General features: G+C 38.4%; 1 protein-coding gene across 4 annotated transcripts in view; it reads right to left on the bottom strand.

Moving 5' to 3' along the window:
• LOC112163194 (mediator complex subunit 13L) overlaps positions 1 to 24,498 on the bottom strand; it is an 83,842-nt gene that overhangs the window by 54,857 nt on the left and 4,487 nt on the right. For all 4 annotated transcript variants that reach the window (XM_036214443.1, XM_036214444.1, XM_024299448.2 and 1 more), the window contains exon 2: positions 8,353 to 8,590. In XM_036214443.1, the coding sequence (XP_036070336.1) occupies positions 8,353 to 8,590 (238 nt within the window). The remainder of the gene's footprint in view (positions 1 to 8,352; positions 8,591 to 24,498) is intronic.

Here is a 24,498-nt window from a genome sequence, read left to right as displayed (position 1 = left end):
TTATATATACTTTAATTAATGAGCCACTAATGCAATTTGTTTCTGCTGAGTCTATAATTACATGAAAGCATAATTGTAAAAATATAATGTTTATAGGTCCAATAACACTGAATATCTAGTCGCAATTCTTGTTTGATAATTATAAAAAAAAATGATCACACCCTTCTGTTTTTTTAACTAATGAACGCTATAAATTGAAGTGTGTACAGTTTTTATGGCTTTTGAGATTTGTGTTGACATTGCAGTGACACTGCACTAAACTGCTCTGTAGGTGACGCCTCTGTGAAATACTCATACGGTCCAGATTGTGAGCTTCATCGTCACATTAAGCACCGTCTGTGTTTGCATTTGCATGCGTGTGGATCCCTATGACAGACTGCGTATGTGCTTGCGAACGTGCATTCATATTTATGACTCCTTGTCCAAAATATGTCACTTTCTCCCCGGCTGTGCAGGCGACCCGCTGATGACTCAGCCCATTCAACACCGTTTCTGTCCGGTTTCCGCTCAGACTCTCCTCAGCCCACACTGATGCTTTAATATGCCGCATGCATACATTACAGGCCGGTGACACCTGCTTTTTGTACGGGCTCAGTTCTTTAAAGCTCATCACAAGACCAAAGAAAATGTCAGAATGTTACAAGATAAAATGATAATAGTGGTTCTGATTATACTGCTTTAGTAATAAAACATTAACTTTTAAATATCTATTGAAAAGAAAGCACAATGGTTAGTATGCAACACAATTTTTCTTTGATTTTTTTGACATTAAATGACAATCAAGTGTAATTGACAGCTCCTTTTTTATTCTGTAGACTCAAATCTTTTGTTCTCTGTGTGAGACTTCACTTGCTGCCTGTCTTTTTTTATATTCTTTATCTTGTGGTGCTGTCAATCTTAAGAGGCTGCAGGGATCACAACTGTAAATGCTCTTGGCTCATCATCTCAAAGCCATGATTAAACAAAGCCAAAAAAATTTGAGTCATCATCTGGTTCGTCATCATCTGGCTGCTTGAGTCTTTTCACTGCTTTATCAACAGCCCCTAAGTATACAGATTCAGATCATACACTAAATCTGTGGTCATTTTAGAGTTGTTGTTTTGTTCACTATTTTCTGTTTGGTTGCAGGATCACAGGCCAACAGACGGAGCAAATCCCAAACCAGCCAAGAAAAATAGACTCCTCAGTGAGTTACTGGATGGCTCAGTGGGAAACTTCGCTCGCATTGGGAGCCGTCTTCTCCTGATGCAGCGGAAGAGCGAATGATTTGTGAGAGCCTGCCACTTAATTTAGGGCATTCCTAAACCTCTTAAAGGTTCGCTCTGATGAAAATGGTGTTTTTAAGATGTTCTTGTATCATTTTTCTCATGGTGGAGGACATGTTGGGGGTGTGAGGGGCTGTGAGTGTAAACAAATGGATGATGGGAAATTGGGGCGGGATTATTCCGCACCAACCATCCCCCCTACAACTCACAGGTAAATTTCGAATTAAATTTTGCTGCTCTGCAGAAACTATGTCATAGAAAATTACATTTTTTTTTAATTATTTTGGCTTAACAAAACAACAAATTATCATATTTTAATAAACTAGTCAATTTTTTTTAATCTAAGATGTGAACAAGAAACTGTGAAAGTGTGAAATGTATTCCTTCTGTTGTGAAAGTAATTTATCATCAACCTAAAGAGGACAATCCACCTTCTTCTGACTAATGACTATGGCCTCTTGTTTCTTCTTCTTTACTGTAAACCCTTTTAAGAAGCTTTTTTTTCAGATTGTTGTGAAAGTCATACCAAACACTCGCCCACTATAAGGAAAAAACACCTTCAAAAAATGAACAAACAGGCAGCAGTCGGGAGATTTTCCCCCTGAAAACCATTATAGTGCTTTCATTATGACTGCACGCTTCAAAACCTGTCTTTACACACAAAGCGACAGCTGTTTCTGTTTTATCAAACGTGCTTAACTTAAAGGGCTCTTTCTGTAATAAAGAGCATCTCCACTGTTGAAATCGACGCACATCATTTGTCATCTATTAGCAGCAAGTCAGCTATTTGTTCTGAGTGATTTCTCAGTATAGCCACTCCAAGAGCTTTTTTTTTTCTTTTTTACAGAAAACAATAAAAAAGCCATTGATGCAGCATCCCATAAATTCCACTCAACAGTGCAGTAGAGAACACGACCACTGAAACAGCAATTTGGCGCGCATCTTAGAAGATTGTTGTGGTTCTCTGAAGAAAATACATTTTCATGAAGTTTAGAAGTTAAATTGTATCGATCCGTCTTTCACCTCATTTCATTGCGCTCTATATGTGTTTATCATAATCCATCAGCTTCTTAAAAACCAAACAAGGTGACCTTTTCTAGTACGCTAAGATCATTTGACATGCTGTAGCCGGCACTTTGCCAAAAAATGACAAACTTTTATCCTTTACTCTACCTTTTTTTCTCATTAGAATTTTTAAGATTAAAATTTTATGCTAATATACATCATTTCTTCTATTAAAAAAAAAGCTCACTTAGATAAAGACAAGCTTCCTTTTTTAAACCCCAATGTGACCAATTTACACTTAAAATAAATATATAACAAAGAGAAATTGGCGCGGAAGCTACGTGCGCTAATTTCCCATCATGCCTTTGTTTACACCCTCTCATGCTATGCTAGCTTGTAGCACCTCACAAGTCCAAGCTAATATTAGCATAGCAAAAAAAAAAACAGAGGGAAATGTCAGAGCTTTCCAGCCCTACAGTTCAGAGCCAGATGGCAACTCGGGTGAGGAAAATGCAGACATTAATGGATTTATTTGTTTGGAAGTAGATACTTTAGAGTTGTAGCAGAAAAGTTAGACTTTGGCCCCCCCGTGGGGGTTGCTATGTCACAAACCCGAGCATGTTCAAACGCAGATTTTCATCTATGATTTCAATAAAGAAATACTCACACATGCAGACATTATTTTACGTATTGTATGTCCTCAATGAGAAAAATGCTACAAGAGCAAACACCAAAAACAAGATTTTTTTATTGAATGGGACTCTTAAACGACTAAGTCAAAGATCTCTTGTTGTCTGTTTTACACTGAGATTGATCTTTTTTTTTAGTCCTTGATAAAAAAGTGTAAAACAGAGAAAGCCACAATATCCTAAACTGCATTTGTTACTGCTGACCACAAACCAGTGGTCACTAAATCAATATTCTATTTATGAACGTCAAAAAAAAATAAGACGACTGCTGCAATTTATTCTTTGCTGAATCTTTTGGAAAAAATTCCTTTTCTTTTGGGAAATTTTCTGGCACAAATGCGACTTATAAATATTTAAAAAACAGATTCCTGGCTGGGTTTTAACATCTGCTGTCACATGAGTCTTTAGTGTTGCACAGCAGTTTTTTATTATGACCAGAACTCTTTATTTTTAAGATGATATCATTTGATATACACTCAAACTCATAAATACTAAGAGCAGCTGTAATAAATGCTTGCTACTCCAGAGGTGAAGTGAATTAGATCAACCCTAAAGATAGTGGTTTGTCTTCGAATTACACACTTTTAAACCTGCTGGTTTTTGCTTACAAAAAATGGTGTGACAGGAGTCAAACCAACACAATTAAGCTGTCTTGTCAACAATCTGATAACTGTAATTGTTCTTTTAAACAGACAGCTCTGCGAGAACAAAGACGTCCAATGCAATACCTTTAGAGAATTGCTGCCAAGATGTGGATTAGCAAGAAAATGTGAGACATAAATTCTGTTTTAATACAATTCATGTCAAATGTGGATGCACTGCACTTGCTTAGATGCAACCAGACTTCTTTTGGCATCACTTTTGGCTTTGTTTCTCTTCCCCTGCTTTACTTACAAGAGAAAATGTTCATAAAAAAAATTTTTAAAGCATAAATTGTATTTATCGGGGAGAAAAAACATACATTTTAAATTCAGTTTTGTGTACTTTTTTTTCTTTAAATAGACTGTTTATGCAAACATATTTAAAGCAGTAAACTATGGAAACTTGTACTCTTGCCAGCTTCTCCAAATTATATGAGTACTAAATGTAATTTATTGAGGGTAATACACAATGGAGCATGGAGCCACCTCATAAATGCAGGCTTCTAAGTAGCTGAACTATCATTTTAAATTGGCAGTGTTGGTTTAGATGAAAGCACCCTTGTGTTTAATTGAGACCTTCGCAAAGATGGCACGCAAATTCAAAAAGACTTCAAAACTAGAAAAGGATAATTCTTGTGCTGCTGCATGTCTAGTATTTTGGAAATATTTTCCTATAACTGATGAAATCCAGGACAATTCTAGGCCAAAACCACCATCAGTTCATTTTTTTTCTTAAATCTCTAGGGTAGTTATTTGGATTTAAGCTGACTGATAAAGCTGTGAGGGTGAAATTTCTGAGAGAATTTCTACGTGCCAGTACAGCTCAAAACCATCTGTCCAAAAGCCTGTAAAAACCAAGAAAATGTTTCAGTGCATGTCTGCCTTTGTATGAGCTCAGAGAAACAACAGAGACAGCAGCTCTTGGTTTGTCTTAAAAAAAAAAAAAAAAAAAAACGCACATCACCTCATGCATCAAGTCAATATATAGTGCACACAATGGCAAGGTCAATTGCAGCAGGGATGAGAACAGCAAGGAACAAAGAGACGAATGATGGAGAAATCCCAGGGAGAACAAATGATCACACGTGAGAGGGGGAAAAAAAAGTCACGAGGGAGACAGAGACAAATGGAACTGCAGGGCAGAGAACGCTAACATGGCAAATAAATACGAAGGTGTATATTTTTTTGTATTCTTTATGTCACGACTGATTCTAACATGGATAGATTAAAAAAAAAATCTAGCAATCTGTTAATTAGCAGTATCAAAATCCTCATCAATCACAGACCTATTCTCCACAGGAAACAGCAGTGAATACATGAGAGTTTGGAGATTTTACAAGTTAGTCAGTCTTGTCACTGCACAGCAATGCGGTTTGGTTTCGTGCACACATGTGTGCAGCCATCTGTTATGTTGCAGAGAAATCCTCCTCAAACACATGCTCTTCATAACTGAGGATGGGAGCTTACATCGCATGGAGTTACAGTGGAGCCCCTTAGCTGCAAACACAATTTGCAAGGTTGAAAGTCTAATTTTCTAATCTGCACTGGGAAAAATCACATTATTCTTTAAAAAAAAAAGAAAAAATCCTTTGTGTGTTGGAAGCCATTAGCAGATGACACACGCCACTTTGGTTCATTTGTGGTAATCAACGTCCACGATTCAAGTATACAACACAATAAAAGCTTGTGGTGTCTAAGGATTAAAACGACCTGGTAAAACTGCACTACTTTCCAATAAAATCTAACAAATTCTTTACATTTTCATTTGCTTTGTGTACCAGACACGGTGATCTGAATAAAGGGAATCAGGATCAATCAGAATGAAGTTAAACTTGTCAGAAATTTGCTGGTGTTGTGGTATATTTTGAGCCTGAGTTTAAAGCTTAAAAAAAGAGTTTGGTCATATCGAATAGAAAAATGTATGCAAAAGAAATTTGTTTTTAAAAAATCTGTCAAAAAAGTACAAATAATGCTCCATGCCATTCCAGTTAGATGACAGTTACATATCCAAAAAAATGCCAGCATGCAGCGACCTAAATGCAAGTTTTTCAGGTAATTTTGGCAGGAGGCTGTGCGGCGGCATTTGTAATTGGAAGGAGGTAGTCGCATTTTTACACGCATTTTGCACGCTGTGCAGTGGCTGCGGAAGGTTCGGATAAAATTGAAAATTTTCCTACGACAGAAGGATTTTTCTCTAAAAATTAACATTGGTCAGTGACCATATTTTGAGGTCGCGCGATGGCAGTCCAGTAACGAAATCAGGTGACGAAATCAAGCGACGAAATCAGGCAACGGAATCAGGCGACGAAATCAGCCAACGTAATCAGGCAACAAAATCAGGTGACGAAATCAGGCAACGTAATCAGGCAACAAAATCAGGTGACGAAATCAGGCAACGTAATCAGGCAACGTAATCAGGCAACAAAATCAGGTGACGAAATCAGGCAACGTAATCAGGCAACAAAATCAGGGGACGAAATCAGGTGACGAAATCAAGCGACGAAATCAGGCAACGGAATCAGGCGACGAAATCAAGCGACAGAATCAGGCAACGGAATCAGGCAACGAAATCAGGGGACGAAATGAGATGATGAAATCAGGCAACGGAAACAGGCGACAAAATCAGGTGATGAAATCAAACGATGAAATCAGGCAACGGAATCAGGCAACAAAATCAGGGGACGAAATCAGGTGACGAAATCAGGTGACGTAATCAGGCAACAAAATCAGGTGACGAAATTAGGCGACGTAATCAGGCAACAAAATCAGGCGACGAAATCATCTGACGTAATCAGGCAACAAAATCAGGCGACAAAATCAGGGGACGAAATCAGGCGACGTAATCAGGCGACGAAATCAGGCGACGAAATCGGGGGACGAAATCAGGGGATGAAATCAGGCAACAAAATCAGGGGATGAAATCAGGCGACGAAATCAGGGGATGAAATCAGGCAACAAAATCAGGCGACAGCTGGGCTGCCACAGGTCAGTGGTAACTGGATCGCTGGCCAGCAGTACCTCTGATTGGGCGATGTGTAAATTCCTCTGGACCATAGACAGTATATAGAGAGAACTGGACTGATTAGCCCCTCCCCCCTCTCATTCAAAACAGGAAGTACCAGCTGGTCCCAGAAAGCCAAAATCCTATAAACTTCTATTGAAAAATAAACAGTTATTAATGAGTCATTCTGTTCGTCAGAATAATCGTTCTTGCTTTGGTATCTTTTTTTAAAATGTTCTTGCCATACTGATGATATATTTTAAATCTTATATCTTAAAGACTCACTCCAATCATCTTTGTCTATTGTTAAAAAGTTCCCATCTGTCTTTTAATTATGATTATACAGTTTTTAGTCAAAATAAGATATTTTCATCAGATTTTCAACGATTTGAATATAGCTTTATTAAAGCTTAATTTTCTATATATTTCCTTCATCATCAAAAAAAATTGTGACAAGATCATGTCAAAAACACAGTTTTCCTTGATGTTTTCTATCAAGATCAGATACAGCAAATACTTCAATTTCTTGACCACACACGCAAAAAGGAAAAAAAAAATACTGTTGCTGAAAGAGCTGAAAGGAAACATGAATGAGCAGTAGATTTGCTTGTTTTGTGTGTTTTTCTCAGTGCATGTGCTAAACTGAGAGATAAATATTGATTCACTGATTACATCTTCACGATCCGAGCTGTTAAATACACAAACAAAGACGCGGTTTCTGAAAATAGCGACAGTTAGGAATCGATATCCATAAAAAAGGGATCCGATCAAGTTTACTTCACATGGGTGCAATGCTCAAACAGTTATGGTCAATACTTTTTAAAATTGGTGAAGTTATACATCCTCAGCTCCAAAAATGAACGTTTTAGATCTAATTGTTGCCAGGGCTCTCGTGAACCTGTGGGGGATTTTCTAAAGTGCGACGAAGAAGGGCAAACGCTCCAGTTTAATGCAAATATGACTCTCGGTTCCACATTTGAGCAGCTTAAAAGGCTCCAGGAATATTTGACAAACACTTACTGCAGCACCTTAGAGGCCGTTCCACAGCAGCTTAAATAGGTGACTGAAGACTGAAACTCTCAAACCAGTTGTTATTTTTTCGTATTTCCCTCCTGACTGTTGTTCTGCAAAAACCAAACCCATTAACATCCCTCTCCTGTTTCCTCCTCTCCCCTGTCTTCCTGAGGCTTAGTCAATATGTTGGACCTTCACACACGTGCGCAGGGAGATAATGCAAATGTCTCTATAAATAGGGACAATATTGCTGACAGTGGCGCTCTCTCAAGTGAGATATCCCCGTGTAATTTTCTGTGCACGCAGCCACTAAGTACCAGCAAGAAAAATTGACTTGATTTCTCTGTGCTTCATCATAACTCCTGAAAAGGCGTACAAATGCTCAAGATGCAAAACAAACATATTTCAGATGAATATTGAACTCTGATGCATGTTTGCCACATAAAACGAACTCTGCGAAATCTCAAATCCGTTTGGCACTTGCAGATTATATTTAATACATGTTTCTGAATGTTTTTCTCACGAAAATCCTCTATGGCTCTGTGCCATGTAATAGTTCTATTATAATCTACTAAATCATAATATGGAAATGCCATTAAAATCATGAAGTATGCGCAAGCCTCTGAAGCAAAGTTCAAAAGCACAATGGAGGTGGAGGCAAAGATCAACGGGATAAAAAAGACAAAGATTCCGATGGATAAAGGGGAGAGGCGAACATAATCCTTAATCTCGCTTACCTTCCAGCTCATGATGAATGACATCGGAGAGGTTGGGCTCCTCTCCCCACCAGAAGATCCACAACTCCTTGGCGTCGGGCTTGATTTTGCGCCGCCACACGCACAGCAGGTTGGCGTGCACGCAGCGCATGAAGCTGCGCAGGACCGGGTCGTCCTGGGCCGGGGCCGAGATCAAAGGCCCGAACTCTCCCCCACTGCGGAAGCTGTAGCAGCGCCATTTAATGCCAGTCAACTCCGCCTGCAAGGGAGACGTGATGGTTAATGTATGGAGGCGGTGAATTTTTAACCAATAAACAAGGCAAAAAGGGGAATGATTATATGATGTTGTCAGACAAGTGTAAAGTCTGTGCAGAACAGGGTGATCACTGTTGTGTGTTTGTGTTACTGCAATGAACAGAAAATCCCCCAAGTGAGCCTGAGGAGAAAAGCTAACACACGCATACACAAAAGAAAAAAAAAAAAAAGTGCATGCTTTAAGAAAAATAAGTGAGTTTTTTTAAAAACATGGAAACTTGTCCAGAGTGCTCCAAAAAAAAAAGATTGTAGCTGCAGAGAAAAATGCTGTTAATAACTTGCTTAAACATTCAAATGAGCAGAAAACTCTCAGAAAAAGCTATTATTATTTGTGCTAGAACTGGACACAGCTGGTCTTCCACACACCCAAGTGGGGCCTCTTTTAGGTGCTCTGCGACATGGCAGCTAAAGGGGGCCCCACTTCAGGGAGGGGCTGGTGGGGGCAGCGGTGGCGTCTTCATAGAAGGCTTAAGGACGTTTTGCAATTGTCACCACAAAATGTGCCGATGCGAGTGGGCAACAGTGGGGAAGGAAGCAGAAGAAAACAGCTAAATCAGAAAAAGCCACAAACATACTCTTGCAGTGTGATGCATATTTCATTAGCTGTTAAATCTATTCTCAAACAGTAATGGAGAGGAAAAACAAATGAACTTAATCATTTTTATGAGATTACAAGGGAAAAAAATCCATATTTGCAATGTAAAAATGTCAGTAGACATTAGAATTTAAAATGAATGTGAAACTCGCAGTTTAGCAGATGTTCACCTGATAAAGTGCAACAACTGCAATGATCACTTTTACACGTCGCAGGCAGAGGAGGTTAAATGAAACAGCCGCTGTGCATTAATCTATTATGAGATTGCGGTGTGAAGTATGGCTTTCACAAGGCGCGTACATATTGTGTTTCACATGAAAGAGTCTGTCGGACAATGCTGATTTAATCAATGGCGGCGCTATATTTTGGTCCTCTTCCTGTTCAGCGCCGGCCATGATTGTTTAATGTCTCCCTGTGAGGAATCTGCTAAAGAGTGACAGCGAGACATTAAAGGAAGGAATGCATGAATGAAGTGCAACAGGAGCGAGTGAGGGAAAAGGTGCTTGGATGGATATCACTAAAAAATGTTTAGATGAAGATGCTTCATTGGAGAATAGATATCTCTGCTTTGGAAACTTTTCTAATTGTGTTTATTTGCCTCTTTGCATTTGCATTCGTGCATAGATGAGCCGGGTGCACAATGGCATTGTTGAGCAGGAAGGAGATTTGGCAGGAGGAGGAGGAGGAGAAAGAAGAGGAGGTTGGGGGGATCAGCATGCTGCACTGCCCTCCTCCTCCTCCTCCTCTTCGGCGCTGTGTTTAGCCAGCTGTGAGGGTCGCGTTGGGCACACTGAGCTGTCCAAGACTGGGAACACTGACCCATTTTAACACAGAGACAGGTAAGAAAGAAGAAAAAAAAGGTGTTTAAATAAGGGCTGACACGATTAGTCGAATTATTGATGACTAATTAACTATTAATATAGCCGACGACTAATTTAATAATCGATTAGTTGTTACTTTATACTATTTTTAGGCTAATTTAGAGTTTAGCTTCTATTTAAGCAACAGGCTAACGTTTATGACTAATTTAGTTTACTGAGGACTTTGAGGCTATTTTGGAGTTTAGCTAGTATTTAAGCTATGTTCTAGTTTTTTGGCTAATTTGGCATCTACTGGGGTTTTTTTATCCTAATATGGAGTTTCACTAATATTTTAGGAACCTGCTAACGTTTTTGGCTAATTTATTATCTACTGGGGTTTTTTAGACTAATTTAGAGATTAGCTTCTATTTTAGCAACAGGCTAATATTTTTGACTAATTTAGTTAACTGAGGACTTTTAGGTCATTTTGGAGTTTAGCTAGCATTTAAGCAACAAGTTACCTTTTTTGGATAATTTGACATCTACTGAGGTTTTTTTAGGGTATTTTGGAGTTTAGCCAGTATTACAATGTTTTAGGTTTTATTTTTTTTATTTTTTTTATGGCTAATTTGGCATCTTCTGTGGATTTTTGTTTATGCTAATATGGAGTTTAACTAATATTTTAACAACCTACTAACGTTTTTGGCTAATTTATTATCTACTAGGGTTTTTCAGACTAATTTAGAGTTTAGCGTCTATTTTAGCAACAGGCTAATGTTTTTGGATAATTTAGTTTACTGAGGACTTTTAGGTTACTTTGGAGTTTAGCTAGCATTTAAGCAACAAGTTACCTTTTTTGGCTAATTTGACATCTATTGAGGTTGTTTAGGCTATTTTGGAGTTTAGCTAATATTTTAGCAACATGCTAACATTTTGGGTTAATGTGTTATCTACTGAGGTTTTTATAGACTAATTTAGAGTTTAGCTTCTATTCTAGCAACAGGCTAATGTCTTTGACTAATTTAGTTCACTGAGGAATTTCAGGCTATCTTGGAGTTTAGCTAGTTTTTTAGCAACAAACAAGTTTTTTTTGCTAATTTGACATCTACTAAGGTTTTTGGGCTAACTTGGAGTTTAGCTCATATTTAAGCCACACACTAAATATTTTTGCGAAATTGGCATGTATTAGTTTACTACAAAACGTTAAGAAATGTAGGTCAACTTCAGCGCTCTTTCATAGTTCTTTAACAAAATTTCCAGTCTGTTAGCAAATTTAACATTTTGCAAATAGCTTTAGCATTTTCAATAAATCCCTTTAGCAATTAAAAAAGCTGTAGCGACTACTTTCTAGTTTAATAAACTATCATCTTCATAGTCTTTATTTTTAGTTAGTTTAAAGCTAATGATGGTTTACTTTAGATGTGTGCTTTACATCCACTTTTGCATCCGACCCGATTAGTTGACTAATCAGAAAAAATAATCAGTGATTAGTTGACTATTAAAATAATCGTTTGTGGCAGGCCTAGTGTAAATTCTTAGCTTGTTTTTGAGAGATTACCTCAAAAAAGACACATGTAGGAGTGGATCTGCGTCGCTTATGTTCTAATCAACAGATCCACATTTTCCCAAGACTTCACAGCATGGATAAAAGTGAGCGCACACTGAGGTATGCAGACGACACCCACGAGCATCCAAACTGCAGAATGCACCCATAATTACAAGCATGTCCCTCCCGTAATGACAGCGTGTGTAATGGAAGATATAAACATTGGCGCTGTGATAAGCCAAGCCCTAAAATTAGCCGCGACAAGGTCAAGGATGCTGTTTGTCCCAAAGCAAAGAGGAAGACATCTGCTTGCACTGCCTCGTCACTCCCAGTCAATGTCAAAAGTTCCTTCAGTGTTTGGCACAGCTGTCTGCCGCTGCTGAATATGGAGCGACGAAGAGGAGAAGCAAGATGTCAGAAAATATATTCACAGTGAAGGCTTCCAGTAGTGTTATGAAGTAAAACATGCTCTGTCTCTCGTGAACTGAATGATAAATAGGCCCCTCCAGACATGTTTAAGACAGAAAAATGCTCAGCTTGGAAACTGCTTTTTTTTTTCTTTCAAAGAAACAACAAGCTGGAGAGAAGCGTTCTTCTAAACTAAAGCCTGTGGTTGGTATTTTCGCTCTGATCGCAAGAAGCTCCACACAAACACTTTGCCCTTTCCTCCTGCCACTGAGCACCGACAGGAGCAGCATCTATTTAGTAATAAAGAGCTTAAAAGTCGTGCCGTTTCTGGCGTTATTTGTGTTTTAAATTAGCGGGGAGATGCTGCGCAAACACAGGTGTTGGGGCATTTATCTCACATGTGGAAAGGCACTACTCCTTTGAGGGGGGGCGGATTAGCTGTGGCACAGTTGCAGGAAACTGCAGCAACATGCTCGCAGGCAGATCCCAACACATGCCTGCGCACACTAACACTGATGCATGCCAACATCACGCAGAGCAGCTGCGTGCTGCACACCAGAAGCGCTGGAGAAGAGTGGCAAGCATCAAAGGGCAGATATAAATTCCTGCTGATGTCCACTTACATCTCACAACCTGCCTGTCTGTCAACTGGATGTCAGTGTTTTTGGAGCAAGCGCGGATGATGACACAATCACACTTTTGAAACCATTAACTAAAGTGCTAACAAACAAATATATAACACCTGCAACACCTAAGAAAAAACCTGTAAGGAATGAGAAATCAACAGATATTAAAACTGAATCTGGGAGAAAAGGCACAGTTAGAGAGAACCCTTTTTAATTCCTCTATTTTTGTTAAGGAAATCCAAGTTTTCTGGTGGTTAACTCTTTAATAGTGTTCTTTGATTTACTGTAACTTTTCCACCATTAACACAATCAACATAATTCCAGTAGATTCTGAAGGAGAAAAGCGGCGTTAATGGTGGAAAATTTACAGTATGTAAAAGATTTTGTGTTTAAGCGTCACCAACAACTCCCCAGGTTTTAAAAAGTTAAACTGAGCAATTGGAGAATAGTTTGTATAAGGGTATATTATGAAATAAGTCATTTATAAATACAAAAATCTGGACAATTTGGAGACCCACTCCAATAAAAATTATGTTCTTAGCATGTTCTTGTGGCTATTTCTGATTATGAAGGACTTATATAAAAGAAAATGAAGCTCAAGATTGCATTTTTTAGTACGTTTTTATTCAAATCATTTTTAATCAGGCAGATGAAAAAAATCAGTTTGAAAAAGAGCTTAGAAAATATGCTGTAAAACGTGAAACATTAGATAAATTAACAAAGTTCTGCTATTTTATTGAATTTAAAATTATTTGTTTACATCAAATTTACATTTTGAGTACTCCTCTTAAAAATTGTATTTGATAAAAGCTAATATTTTTTGTTAATTGATGCAACGTTTCACTTTTTACAGCACGCGTTAAGTCAAGGCCCAGGGGCCGGATCCCGTCCACCAGGTTTAGATCATTTTATTTTATTGTTATTAATGGCCCGATGTTATTTCTAACTTGTATAATTTTGACAAAATATATTTTCATGGAAAGTAAAATACTGAAAGTTATTTAAAGTTTAAGTTGATTTATTCTGGAATAATATTCCTGCCTATTTTTGTTCCTAGTTATGTTGAAAAGTTACTTTTTAAGCATTTTTAAAATGTAGTTTTAGTGTGTTCAAAAAATGTTTATCCTGTTTAGCCCGTTACCTTAGGTGTGTTTTGGTTAATGGCTCCCTGTGTGATTGAGTTTGACACCCCTGGTTTACACTGTAAACCAGGGGTTTACTGTTCTGAGCACTTACCAGTGGGGAGGGAAAGGGGGCGGGGTTGCACAACTCACATTTCGAAAGAGCTACTGCTGCTCTGTAGAAACTATGCCCTAGAAAATGACGTGTTTTTTTGTTTTAATTTAAGGCTAAAACAACATAATCATAACTAAAAAAATCACTGCTAACGCTTGTTACCCTTGTGCTATCCTTGGCATGTTTACAATTAAAGTAGGGTCATCTGGACCCTACAAGACAATGAATTTAACTTTTTTTAAACAGATTTTTTATCTTCACGTGTGTCCTGACCACCTTTGTCATGGGAGGAATCACACATAAGGGTCGGGTCATCTTGACCCCATAAGAAGATAAAATAGATTAAAAGATAATTGGAGCGAGTCTTTACATTTTTTTGTAAGTGATGCACAAAAGTGGAAAATTCTTTGTCGTCCAGAAAAGAAACTACAAGAAAAAAAACTTCAAGAGGGTAAAAAAAAAAGGCGAAGACATCAAGAGAAAAGCTGCTGGATTTTGTTTCACTGTGAATAAAGCCCGCATTCGTCCAGGACCCCGTGTTCCGTTGGTTCGCTGGTTCAATCTCTGATTGAGTGCTGAAACGAAAACAAGAGCTTTTCCTTCAATTGCCAAGACGGGCCGAGGCTTTGACCCCATCCTCACCTCTATTATCTATCTCGTCTTCACTCTCCCTCTCATCTCTCGGCACTCACTTGCTGTCACGGATGCCTATTGAATGCACCCAGGAGTATTTCATGCTCTCTTTTTGGCTTTTATAACCGACTTGTGCTTTTTAAAAAATGTTTAAATCATTATTCTCATAAATAAACTGGGATTAAGTGTTGCATGTTGTGTAAAGTATTGAGTTAAAGCCTCTTAAATTAGAAAATAGTCATTTAATTATTTGCTTCTTTTAGGTTTTTTATACTGAATCTTGAAGCATTGAGTTATAGATTCATCTTGGAAAACAACATCTGCATCTAAGTCAAAGGTCAACCTGAATGCATGTGGTATTAATGGGGAAATATAGAAGTCAGAACTGTCATTTCTAGCAGACATTGCTCAAAAAAGGATTCGTAAGACTTAAGGAGAACTCAAATTGAATCAGAGTTCAAAAGTTTATTTCCCTCAAACATGCCTCATAATGCAACTTTCATTACTAAACATAAGTCAAGGGTTGATATGAATCCGTTTGAACCTTTTCAGCAGTCTGAAACTCCTTTTTGTTTTCTATTTTTTTATATATGTGTGAAAATTCCTCTTGTTAATGTAGTGTTTCTGTAAAAGAAAACACAAAAAATAAAAATATGAATGCATAAAAACCCAACAAAATATGATTTACTCTGGCTATATACGATCACATGAGCTTTCCTAAAGCCACTTTTAAATCAGGACATCCAGCTGATGTGATCATTTCAGATTCCATTGAAGTGTGTGTGGCTAATGCAGTATCACAGCGCACAGAAAGCCTATGAGAATGCTTGTCTAAGAGACGCGCCGGTTCTTAAGATATCTCACAAAGAGCATAAGAGCCTCACAGTCTGACAAAGAAGGCACTTTAAGCTATTGAAAGACAGCTTGTATCAGCAGTTTCACCTTCTCTGGCACATGCAAAACATCGACTCCGTCGGAGTGCCACTACTTTCTCATAAAACGTCAAAATCTGTTTAGAGACTTGGGAGGCTGCCAATATTTGGGGCGTATTCAGTTTGTTCGAGATGCCTGCGAGCCTTTAGATAAGGCGTGTTGTCTTTGTTTCCCTCAGACCTGCAGAAAAGTGTGACTTTTAAGGTGGATTTCCAACGATATTTGTTTTGAAGTTGAGGAATTTGTTCCTAATATCAAATATGAGATTTTATTTTTTTCATTTTTAGATTAGATTTTCTTCTGCTCTGCCGTTTGTTTACTGTTCCACCGCTGTTCCTGTTCTAATTGTCTAGTTGTGAGTTTATCTCCTCACCGTTTGCTGCTCCCTCTGCTATATCAGAGGGAGTTCACATTAAAGCACTCAACTGCCATAACACTTTGTTCATTCCATTGTGAAAGAGACAGGAGGGAGAGGGGAAAAAAAGCAACACCAAACTACAGAGCAAAAGGACATCTTTTGATGGCTGATTAGCTCAAAAAAGCATGAAAATATACAGCTGTTTTTATGGTCATGTGCACAGGAGTTTCTGCTCCTCCTACTTTACTAAATAACTGCAGTAAAACAATAAAAAAAACAGAAATCCATGAAAAACAAAAATGATGCATGAAGGAGTCACCGTTTAACGGACTGAGTGGTCGAAATCAGAGAAGGCAATAACTGCCCCATCATCAATTAAGCCCCCAAAATCAAATTAACCCCCAAGGAGTCGAACTCCCCTTCTGGCATTTTGAGCCACAAATGAAGAGCGGCGCGCAATTTCACACTTGCGAGGGAGCAAAAGTGACACAAAAAAAAGCGCCAAAACAGGTGTAGCGAGGGAGGCTCTCAGACACTAAACAGATGCCTCTCCTCCGCCTCCTGCCACCACCTTTACAAGCCCCAACAAAACAAGAGAGACCGTCATTTGATCTGTGTTTCTGCCGCAGCATCCAGCCCTGGGAGGTGAGCAAGCCAAGCGACCTAATTAGAGCAGCGAGAGTCCCGAGGGCTGAGTGACGGATAGACCTGCCAATCACGCCTCAACTTCTCACCTGACACAACAAGGAGAAATAGACAGGAGGAACACCGGGGAGCGACCAAAAAAAAAAAAAAGAAGAAGAAGAAGGGTGAGACTCTGTGTGCAGTGGCAAATAAAACAACACAAGAAAAGGTGCTGCATCAGGATGCTTCTGTGGTGTTAAGGGCACAGCCAGTTGTCCTGCTTCCAATAAATTATTTACAGGAAAATAAATAAATAAATAAACCAGGTCCTGCTATCTTTTTGGTTTTATTTCTATTGTGGTGTGACTTGACAAAGTGTAAGATACAAACTATGAAAAAAGAAAAAAAGAAAAAAATCGACAGAAACACAAAGAAGAAAAACAAGGCAGAGGTAAAAACAGTTGCTAGGCAACATATAACATCCGTAGGAATTCAGAAACATATTCAAGTTTGGATATTTCCGTCTCCCGGGATACAGAGAAAATAACGTCTCATGTACTTCTACGGTCCTCACTGTACATCAATAAATCTATACGGTTTTCACAGTAATTGTGTGTTTTTGTTCACCTATCAGGACTTTTCTTGACTGAGCCTTCTTCGTTTGTAACAAAGATGAACTTGGGTTAAAGACCCACTCTAATGAAAATCATGTTTTTGGCAAAGGTGGAGCTATGGACCTTATTTTTTCAATCTAATTATTAACAAAAAAACTAAGAAATTATCAATACATGTTTTTTTACAAATTGCAAATATAACAAAAGCAATATTTAAAATAACACCTTTTGTGTTTTTAACATGGTCTTGTGGAAACTTTCTTTAAAATTATGCTTAAAATAGCATTTTTGCATATTTATTTTTTCAAGTCATTGTGAATCAGGAGAAGATGAAAAAACGCAGTTGGAAAAAGCCTGTACTTGTGACATAAATGCTACTATAGACGGGTCACAAGCTCCCCGCTCCGCTCATTCTAATGCATCCACTTGTAGACGACTAGATCCATGTATGTCCGAATTGTGGTTCAAAACTTTACAGCTCCAATAATGCTCACCATTTTTGTATAATTTTTTATATACTTTTATTCTATGTAACACTATTATACTTTGATGATTGGATTGTTACAGATGGATGATAGGAAATAGGGGTGGACTTACTCCATCCCAATCACAACTCAGAGGCAAATTTCTGATAAACTCCTGCCGCTCTGCAAAGAAAGATAGGTTTTTCATTTGACGACATAATCTTAACTGAGACCACTTTTACAGCAGATCAAAAGTGGGGCTTTACATCAAGTAGAGTTAAAATGAATTGGGTTATTGAGGAGAAGCTGGGTGAACTTGGATGTGTTTGTGCAGCTTGTGAGTTAAGATTTGTAAAGATTAGTCCCTGCAAAGCAGTAAAAAGTCATATTTAGCTAAAAATAAAAATTTCTGAGCAGTAATTGAACAGTTAGCACTGCATGGCAGCATCAGTAATGGCCACAAGTAGTTATTGGCCTGATTGTTCTTGAAACGGAGGAAAATGGAGCATAAGCTGTTTGAAAAAAGACCTCGTTTGGTTTGTAATTTTCTGGACTAAATTGTTCTACAGGGATGCTTTTTCAAGTAGAATGACAGCACAAGCCGGTGAGTAAATGTACTCGTTTGATAATATGTTTTAAATATGAGAGGGAAAAAATGCTACATTGTATGTGTGACTATGTGGAGGGAGGGGGTTTAAACTTTTGCTGTGGGTCACACAACAACAGGTCTTGACTTGCAAGCTCTGTCCTGTATCTGTTGCTCACAGAGAAGGAGTGGCGACCAATCAGAGCTTGAAAAGCGCAAGCACCATAAAATGCATGTAAACTCGCACATCATTTAATGTAATCCAGCTAAAGCTCCCCAGTGGTATGCATTTGTGCAGGTATGTTTACGTCTTTTTGTGTGTCTGCTCCTTTAACCCCACAGCCCCAGGCTCAGGCAGGCAGGCAGGTAAAAAAGGTGATGGAATCCTTTGTGCCTCTCTCCTCTGCTGCAGTGTCCATTTATTCAGCGAAGCAAGCCAGGACTGAAAATGAGCTGTACAAATTTTCATTAGCATCTGAAAAATCATGAGCATCTGCCTAATTCAGAATGAGAGAAAGAGCTGCTTGGCCAAGCAATGAGAATCAATGCAGCACAAACGGCTGGGAATCAACAGTCTGAGCATAATGTGTTTGTTCTCTTCAAGTATCCGTCTGATTGGTCGCAGATAATCTCCCAATGGAAGATGGAGGGATGATAATTAGACTTCTACGGCAGAGCCTCGGACAATATTTATGCTTTCTTTTTCACTGGATTTTCTTTTTCTTCTTCTTCAGAGCTACAAGACATTCTTTAACCCAAAGTGTGCACTAACTGCAGTTGAATTCCAGCCAGACGTGATAGTGGCAAAGCTGTCTGGCTTGTAGAAAATATTTGCCCCGCTACAAGGAGGGCAATATCTCCTTTGGAGAAATTCTCTTTGTCAAATGCCTGCAGCCAGGTGGAGAGACTGCAACCTGATCTCCTCAAGACAATGAGCCATGTGCTCCTCCCCTGTGGTGGCACAGAGTCACCCAACTTCAACATTTCAAATGCGAATGTTTCTTGAATTCTGCTGCAAATAATGCAACAGGCTGCAGGAATTGGGCTTGAGATGTGTAGCAATGCAGGCAGGGGTATAACTAACAACTGTTTAAGTTGCTAACTAATTTTTTGGTCAGTGTTTTGATTAGTTTAGTTAATAACCTTTGTTTTGGCAGCATCTATTAGGCTTTGAATTTGGGATTTTAAATTGAAAAAATGTTTTAACCATAATTGATTCATCAAGTTGTATCCGTTTTTACAATGTGGATGAATATATCTGCATATTTTGAATCATTTATCTAAACAAGAGTAAGATTTTTGACATGAAAATTCCAAAATGGGCAGTTTTAAAGTACATATATGTTATTTTTCAATCAAAATTAAAGCATGTTTTTGTCCAGATTTGTGGATCCTTTCTGGCCCACAAGTGAAAAAGTTTACCCACCCCTTGGCTAAAATCAAGTGCCTTCGAACAATATTATTCATTTTTTATTTATAGATGTATTATTGATATAATTAATTAGCATAACTGAGCAAAAACTTAGTAAGGACTAAACAGTTTTTGAACTTTTATTGTGGACATGAGACTGAAAATGTATATTTGCTTTCTTGTTCTTTGTTGATATTATTCCTGTCAATTACGGAAGCAAAGCAGACGCTATTCTCCACATGTAAGTTGCATGTTGTCCATCTCAAAAGCGTGTTTAGCATAGCTTGACCTACTTTTCACATATTATGCAAAATGTGTCAAACTAGCATTAATACATTGTGTGACTTAATGTTGTAATTAGACTACAAATGGAGAGTAATCAAACTTGTTTAAACTTGTTTGCTTTAAATCCCATTAGATTATGCTTGCCCCATTTTGGTTTTATTTACTGCAAGGCGTTATTTATTTATTTTTATTTTTCTGTCATTTTCAATTCAAACTCCCGCTAAAAAAGTATTTCTTTAAGGTATATGTACAGTATTTTTTTAATTAAATCATTGTGAATCGTATTTGTGATGTGGAAAGTATGCTGGATGAGCCACAAGCTCCCTGTTCCGCTCCACATAGGAGAGGGCAAGAAGGCAGGGTCACTCCGCTTAACAACTTAAAGGCGAATTTCTGATGAACTGCTGGAACTCTGCAGAAACTGTATCCTAGGTGCAGTACTTAGCCAAAAATCTGTTTAATTATCATTAAAAGACCACTAGGAACACGTTTACAATAGATCAAAATATGATTGGAGTCATTAAAAAAATGTATTTAACATGTATTACAGTAATATATCAAGGTTTGATTTTTTATTTTTATTTTTTTACAAAACCTAAAAAAAAATAAAGATAATTAATTGGAGACTGGAGAGATTTGAGTGAAATGTCTTAATATTTCTCCAAATTCTAACTCTAACATGTCAGAAATTATATACAATTCAACACAGATGTACATATAGTTATTTAGAGAAATAGCAAATGATATATATATATATATTAGTGATGCTACAGCATCCATAAATTATTATTTTGCTTTAAAAAAAACAGCTTTAAAAAAAGCACTATAAAGCTGAGTGACAGATATGCAGTCATAATGCATTTCTGTACAAGTCAGATAATTGGCTCATTTTCCAGCTATTGCAGGCACTTGAAGGCGCGGGCTTCACCGCCCATTCCTGCCAATCCTCCTTTCCCACTCAGCCTAGTGTCGCCCCGCACACATGCGAGAACACCAGCAGGCGCTAAGAATAGAACACAGCTGGCACTGCAGGGCTTACATATTTCACACTCAAGCCAACATGCTCCAGAACACTTCTGCCCATCCTGTCCCATTTTCAGCTCTGGGACCAGAGGTGGTTCCCTCTTCTTCCCCAACCCCCCCTTCGCCCATCCCGTCTTTGAACTGTTCTTCACCTCCCTGGCAGGTCTCCGACAAGCCTGCAGCTCAGATAAGATCCATGACTACACTCCAGAGAATTTACAACAAAACAGACATGCAAGGAAAACAAAAAAAAAGTGAGAAGATCCCGATCTTCCTGTTTCCAGCGAACGCTCCACCCGGGCCGCTGTAACCCACTTACACCCTCACTTTGCCTCCATATCTGTGCTCTTGACATGCCTGTGTTCACACAGGTGGGCCACTGTCAGGATGTGTCCCATTGCCATGACAAGGAATTCCCACAGCAGTGACATGGGCGGATTAGTGGGAGCTGCCTCGCATAGACTCAAGGTGAAGCCAGCTCTAGCTGTCTGAACGGCAAGCGAGCGGAGCCAAAAGCACAGGTTGAGCGTAGGGGGTGGACTGTTTAGTGAAAATTGGCCAGATGGAGATGCTCCATGGGGCATGCAGCAGAAAACAGAGATGCTGCCTTGGAAACGTGCAATGATGTTCTCCTTGATGCAGTTGCTGTTTCAATGTCATTCTTAATATAGTCCACAGAAAAATGCATGTACAAGCAAAAAAGCCAATGATGCTTTGTCTAACCTTTGAGATACTGCTTCTACAAGATAAAAACCATTAACTACAGATTTTTTTTGCTTGTTTGACAAACCTGTACCTCCATATATATATGTAAAAATTATATTTGTTATTTTTGTTTGTTAAAATGTATGCATAATGAACGTTTGATGAGGTGGATTTTAAAACACTTTTTATGTAATCATGTTTCGATTTCAAAGGCCATGCAGCTGCTTTTACCTCAGCAGACAGGAGAGGAAGCCCCTCTGTTCCTCTGACTGAGAGACCATCATTACTGCTCCTCTCCATGTGGAATTGTAACTGCTTCTCAGCGTCCTGTCCAATTAGAGACTTAGAAGGTTGCAGAAATGCAACTATTCTAGGCAGTGAACTGTCAGTAGGAGAGCGGAAGACTGTCATACAGAGAGAGGGCGAATACACCCGCCCGGCCCTCCTCACCATGGGACAGAGACAGTTGTCTTTAGGTCTCAGGTGGCCTACACCCTGAGCACAAGTATATAATAAATGAGAATGATCTCATGGGAGGCTCTGCTGACACTGATATTAAATGAACAAATTGACTTCCCTCATCAGTCTGTAAAATTCCATTCCATTTTTTTTTTTTGATTGTATGCCCAATTTGATATAAAGAACATCAAAGAAATATTGCTTTTTAAAAAACTTGTTTCAAACAATATTCTCTCCATCTATATTAAATGTGACCATGTGTGTCATAGTGAAACGTATGCGCAACAAGTGGAAATTTAAAGTTGGAAGTGTCTCAAACTTTTATTCCTTCAAGAGTTAATGGCGAAATAGCTTCTCTAGACTAAAGACTTTGGAGTTACAGTAATCAGTTGGGCACCCCTTACTTTTTAAGATATATTTTTTACAATTTTCTACCTTTTATATTTATATGCATGTACATATATATATCGTGTTACCGTGACGCCGTACCATGGATCATGTGTAGTCTGCTTTTTGTGAAAAAGCGATCTAAAACAAAAAAGTAACAAGATTAAGGTACTAAAACCTATTGAATCTTTATTTACTTATTTTGTAAGTGACCATGGTATGAGTAGTTTAATGCCTGACAAAGTGTTTTATTAATGCATGCCGCGCGGAGGCAAAGCGAAAGACCGTTTCTTCGCAAGGAGTAATTTATTTGCATCAATAAATATTAACCCATTAATGTTGCTTTAATACACACACACACACATATATATATATATATATATATATATATATATATATAAAAGGCTTCAATCCAGGAGTGAACGATTTGCTCCTCGTGTTTTTCTGGGCACCATTTTGGTCTAATATTCAATACTGCATCCCAGTCTTTCTAAAATGAATATATAAGAGCAACAAGTCCAACAGTTGTTGAAACAACATTTAATGACCAAGTGTCACCTCCATCTATAAAGTCAATTATAAAATAAAAGATTTAAATGAATTAAGAGAATAGCTGTCATAAATATGAACTGGGATACTTAGATAGAAGTAGAATAACATGGATTTACAGAATGTTTGACTGTTTTACACTTCTATGAATGAAGAAGGTCTTTCCTATGTAATGAGTACCAAGTGTTTTTTTTTCCAAGCAAGCTTCAAACAGGAAGTCAAAGAATTTCCTCTTACTTTAACTTGGCTTCCCTATCCAATCTCCTATTTGATAAAGCTCGAGATCCAACTTTTGTCTGCTGCTGGTGGAAGTACTGATAACTCTTCGCAATATCCCAGTTAAACATCAATTCAACTGAAAATTACCCTCTAATTTCCATTTGAATTTGAGTGAATAAAACTTTTTGTTAAATCCCATCACCTGTAATATCTCTATTCTATGCCAACCCTAACAGAGATTCATGAAACAGACATTTAAAAATTAAGCAGTGAAGTATATTTGCACTTCTCAGCATAAGGTGTAAAGAGTAATGTTGCATCTATTTCGCTTCTCCAACTCGGTGTCAACACTAACATAACAACATTTCTAATGTCTCCCAGTTCTGCATTAAGTCCAAATGATTCATCGTTCCAGCACACCACAGCAAACACACTGCCCAACCGCTGCCTTTTTCCCCCCTCATCCCTAAGCATCCTTTCACCATCCGCTGCCATTAATAACAAGGAAATGCAAACAGGCTATATTAAAAAGGCACCACTCCTGATTACCTGCTTCTTCTTACAAGCCATGGCCACTCACCTGCCATAAATCATGACTCTGCTATCTCCCTCGGCCTCATCTTGCAGCACTTTATTTCCACACCAGATACTAGCATCATCGTTACACAAGCAAGATCCACATTGGAATACAGTTTGGCTAATGAGCGCATCTTAGGTGATCACATTAGATCTCTACTTGAGGACACTTAATTACCAGTGTTAGACCTGTGCGCCTGTGTCGAGGGGACAGGGAGAAGTCCTTTAATTAAGGCTTCTGCATTCCACCTATGGTTGCACAAGCCTGCATCGGGATGCAAGATGTATCCACAGTCCAAATATAGGCGATTAAACACTGCGGTGTGTACGTGCATGAGACGGGAGGAGGGAAAACGTGTGCTTTGTGTCTGTGGTATGTGTGTTTATGAGGGAAACAAGGTGTTTCCCTCACTGTGTGTTTGTGTTCTGAACGAAGGCACAGATGAATGCATCTCTGTGTGTATATATATATGTCTGTGTGTGTAAAATGATGGCCCTTTGAAGAAAGTCTCCTGAGCCTGCTTGGTTTATAATGTGCCCACTACAAACAGACACACACGCACAGTAGCTTCCCACGTTGTGAGGTCCTTGAACGTCTCATCTTTGCTTTACAAACTGGGACTCTTTGTTAAAAGGAATCTGCGCAGTCCACAGAAAGATGCCTGTCTTCTCCTCGTCTATTTCATTACCTCCTCCCTCTTTAATGTCATGCCTCGCTCTGTTTCACCCTTTCACTGTCGGCTTCTGTCTCAAATAGGTCGAGGCTTGCAGTCAGGAAATGCTCATCAGTCATAATACTTTCCTAAAATGAAAAC

Source organism: Oryzias melastigma, linkage group LG12 (genome assembly GCF_002922805.2).
Source record: "Oryzias melastigma strain HK-1 linkage group LG12, ASM292280v2, whole genome shotgun sequence".
NCBI lineage: Eukaryota > Metazoa > Chordata > Actinopteri > Beloniformes > Adrianichthyidae > Oryzias > Oryzias melastigma.
This window is presented reverse-complemented; position numbering and strand designations above follow the sequence as displayed.